Source organism: Scatophagus argus, chromosome 11, assembly GCF_020382885.2.
Source record: "Scatophagus argus isolate fScaArg1 chromosome 11, fScaArg1.pri, whole genome shotgun sequence".
Lineage (NCBI taxonomy): Eukaryota > Metazoa > Chordata > Actinopteri > Scatophagidae > Scatophagus > Scatophagus argus.
Window position 1 is genome coordinate 6377089 of NC_058503.1, and position 3393 is coordinate 6380481.

Here is a 3393-nt window from a genome sequence, read left to right on the forward strand (position 1 = left end):
CTGTTTACTCACTGACCTACATCCTGTTAGCCTCCGTCCTGATGGAGAGACGGACAGTTCAGCGTCAAACGTGACAAGATGGTGTAACAGTGGACGACTCCCACCGTGGACACTGAGCCTCACCCGAGTCAGGCTGCGTGCAAGTGTACAAACCAGAATTTTCAGTAGTGTATTCTAAAGATCTAAATCATAAATCACCACTCTTCTACTCCTCATTTAATGGATATCTTGATATCAAGTTAAAGTCTTTTTAGTACAAAATTTCCTGTGCCTCCATGCTGAGCTTCATTTGAGAGAAAGCAACACAAAGAGGAATTCTCATTTGATGTGTCTAACTCAGACTGCTGAAGCCTCATGTTGTAGCACTTGCCAATGAAAGGATTACATATTACATAATTAAATTACTATTTCTCATACATTAAGGTTTAAGCAGCATTTTACTGCTGGTTAGTGGAAGAAATTTTTAACTATTTTACATTTGGCTGCAACTAATTATTGTTCTCTTATTATTTATTTTATTATCGTAGATGAAGCTGCTTCTTATTTTCAGGATCAGTTCATATAATGTTTGGTTTGTGAAACATAAGAAAACAGTGAGAAATGTAATAATCACAGTTAGCCAGAGCTGACTAGTGGCACGTCCACATGCCCTCCAATTACAAAATGATTATGTTTACTGGAATTTAAGACAAACAGCTAAATGTCATATTTGAGAAGCAGAAGCCATAAAATGTTTGGCATTTTGTCCTGAAAGAAATTTAGATGATGAATCAGTGATGAAAATAGTCATTGATTATATTTATCAATAAATTGAGTAAATTGATTACTAATTTGAGCTCAAATTTTAGATTCTCCTGGGAAGTTTATTTTTTTTTAAAACACAATTTTAAAAGGCAGGCAGGACGGAGACAGTCAGGCTGTTTGTGTCTGTATGTCTGTCTGTTGGTCTTTGCTGCTCCCTGTTGGAGCTCCATGCTGTTACAATAGAGACAGCAGAGGACAGTAAATAGAGTCACAGATTAACAAGCTGCTTAACAAGGATCTTAATAAGACTTTCTGTCCTCCTCAGCTGACCTTTGATCTGCCAGAGTGCACACACACACACACACACACACACACACACACATGCACACAAACACACACACTGATTTGGGCTCACAGTTTGATTGATGGTTCGTTTGCAGTTCAGCTTCTCGTTCGTGGAGACGCATGATGTGTCAGCTGTAAGAATCCGCCCCCAGCTGCTGATTGGCTGGTCTGAGGAGGAGAGCGAGGAAGAGAGCGAGTCCAAGAACTCACCCATCATCCAATCAGAGGGAGCCACCTTCCCCTGGAACATTGACGGAGAGCTGGTGGAGATGGCTAATGAAGTGTTTGTCAGGTATGGTGTTACCATTATTGAAAAAAACTATGCAATTGTAATTACAATAATCATAAATATTGGTATTATCAGTGCTTTTTACACAGGGCTACAACTAATGATTAATTACTGATTAATCGGCCAGCGGTTTTCTTGGTAAGTTTTTTCGGTCTATATGAGGTCTAATCAGTAAGCTGCTTAATCAAACAGTTATACATATGTTACTGTATGTCATATTAAATTGCGTTCAAGATCACTTCTTGTAAAGGGTCATTTCACCCAAAAAACATTCTCACTTTCCCATACCGCTTGTCTTTCTAAGCAGTTTTGCTTTTTGTTTCACTTTTCTTTATTTCAAGGTCTTTGACTCTGAGATTTCTGGCACTGTCACTTCACTGATTTCACACTTAACATCACTTCAGTGTTCATGGCCAGCTCGTGAAAAACACCTGTGTAATGTCTTTTGTGACTTTGGAGGAACTTGATGAAGCCTGAGAAAATAACAGCAATGATATCACAGTGATTTGATCAGGGATTTCTTGGACTGGGTTGAAACTTTAAACTTTCGTGACAAAACCTCTGTCACAAACTGGGGGTGTGGAGTTGAAAAGAGAGATTTTTCTGGTCTGGCTGCATCTCTGATAGATTTTAAAACTTTTTACATTTGAAGCCTGGGTCATTAATGATTCGGTTTTTTGATCATCTAAGGCTTTGATACAGGTGCACTGTCTTGGTTTGTGTGTTTGTCTGACACTACACAGGTGATTCAGCTGATGGCCTCAAAACATCCTCTGTTGGGATAAATAATGGGATACCACAAGGGTCTGTGCTGGTTCCTGTTCTATTTACACTGTATAGAAATATTTCTGCCACTTTCAACCCAGACTAACACTAGGTCATATGTCTCTGTTATTCACATAGTTACACATAGTTAATGGTACTCAAACTGTCCAGTCTTGTAGACAGCATGTGGAGCAACCAGTACAGAAAGAAAGGACTTCTTATATTGGAATAAAGCATAATTGTGTTATGAGAACAGGAAATATGGTCATCCATCATGTTGGTGCCTGTCTATGGAGATATCCTTTTTTTTATTCTTTTGCTACTCACTTTATTCTAAAACTGCTTGTTACAGTTTGTCATCCTGCTGTTTTTTAAACTCCTCAAGCAAAATATAATTCTCCTCCACTGTGTTGGGCTGGAGACAATAACCTCAGACAGAGACAGCGACAGCATACAAACATAAAAATACATTTGACTGTGTGTGTGTGTGGTGCGTTTAGGGTCCATCCGCAGCTCATCACTTTGTACGGGGAGGAGGTGGGTGAGGCTGAGTCGACGGTGTCGTGCAGCTGCATCTGAGTCCAGCAGAGAGCGCTACAGTGTGTGTGCGCTGGCCCTCCTAAAATACTTACTGTTTCCATGGCAATGTGAACTGACGTGTCTCAAAGTAGCAGTCAGTGGGACAAATTATTCCTTCTCACTGATTACTGCAGCTTTAATAAATCAACAGGTGATGTGAGGTACCTTTAACTCCAAACTAGCTGTGCTATTATAACTGAACCGACTGATGAAGGTGAATGTTTTATATTCATATAAATGTTTACATTTGACAATATTTTACTTACCTGCTCTTCTCAAATGACTTAACTTTAATTTCTTTTTAATTTGTATTGCCTGTTTTTTGTTTTTTTTACAATTTGTTATTCTTTTTTTAAAATAATTGAATCCAACATTGTAAAGAAATAGAGAACTTTTTAGAATAGTAAATACAGATAAAGAATTCTTTGTTGTTAGTCATGAGTGTATTGATTATTGTTTGTATGTTGATGATAGTGGCCGTGGTCGTAACGTGACAGGACCAGCGTAGATGAGCCTAATGTGTCCAAAGATTGTGAAAGTTTTATATTTGACTATAACATAGCTGTTTTTATTAAATATCGCTGTTTGCATTTAAAAGCTCTTATTAGCTTTATTAAAGCAGATTTTATTCACAGCTGTGCTTGCTGGGGAAGAAAAAACAGTACAAGGTA

The 3393-nt window shown here is 38.2% G+C and overlaps 1 protein-coding gene across 2 annotated transcripts in view; it reads left to right on the forward strand.

Annotated features, from left to right (window-relative positions):
* cerkl (ceramide kinase-like) overlaps positions 1-2816 on the forward strand; it is a 30726-nt gene extending 27910 nt beyond the window's left edge. The window contains exons 14-15 of one of the 2 annotated variants that reach the window (XM_046404040.1): positions 1185-1381; positions 2644-2816. In XM_046404040.1, the coding sequence (XP_046259996.1) occupies positions 1185-1381; positions 2644-2722 (276 nt within the window). In that variant the 3' untranslated portion in view covers positions 2723-2816. Of the gene's footprint in view, positions 1-1184; positions 1382-2121; positions 2279-2643 lie in introns of those variants that run through there. The other variant, XM_046404041.1, reaches the window with a different exon arrangement.
* Positions 2817-3393: the final 577 nt, after the last annotated feature.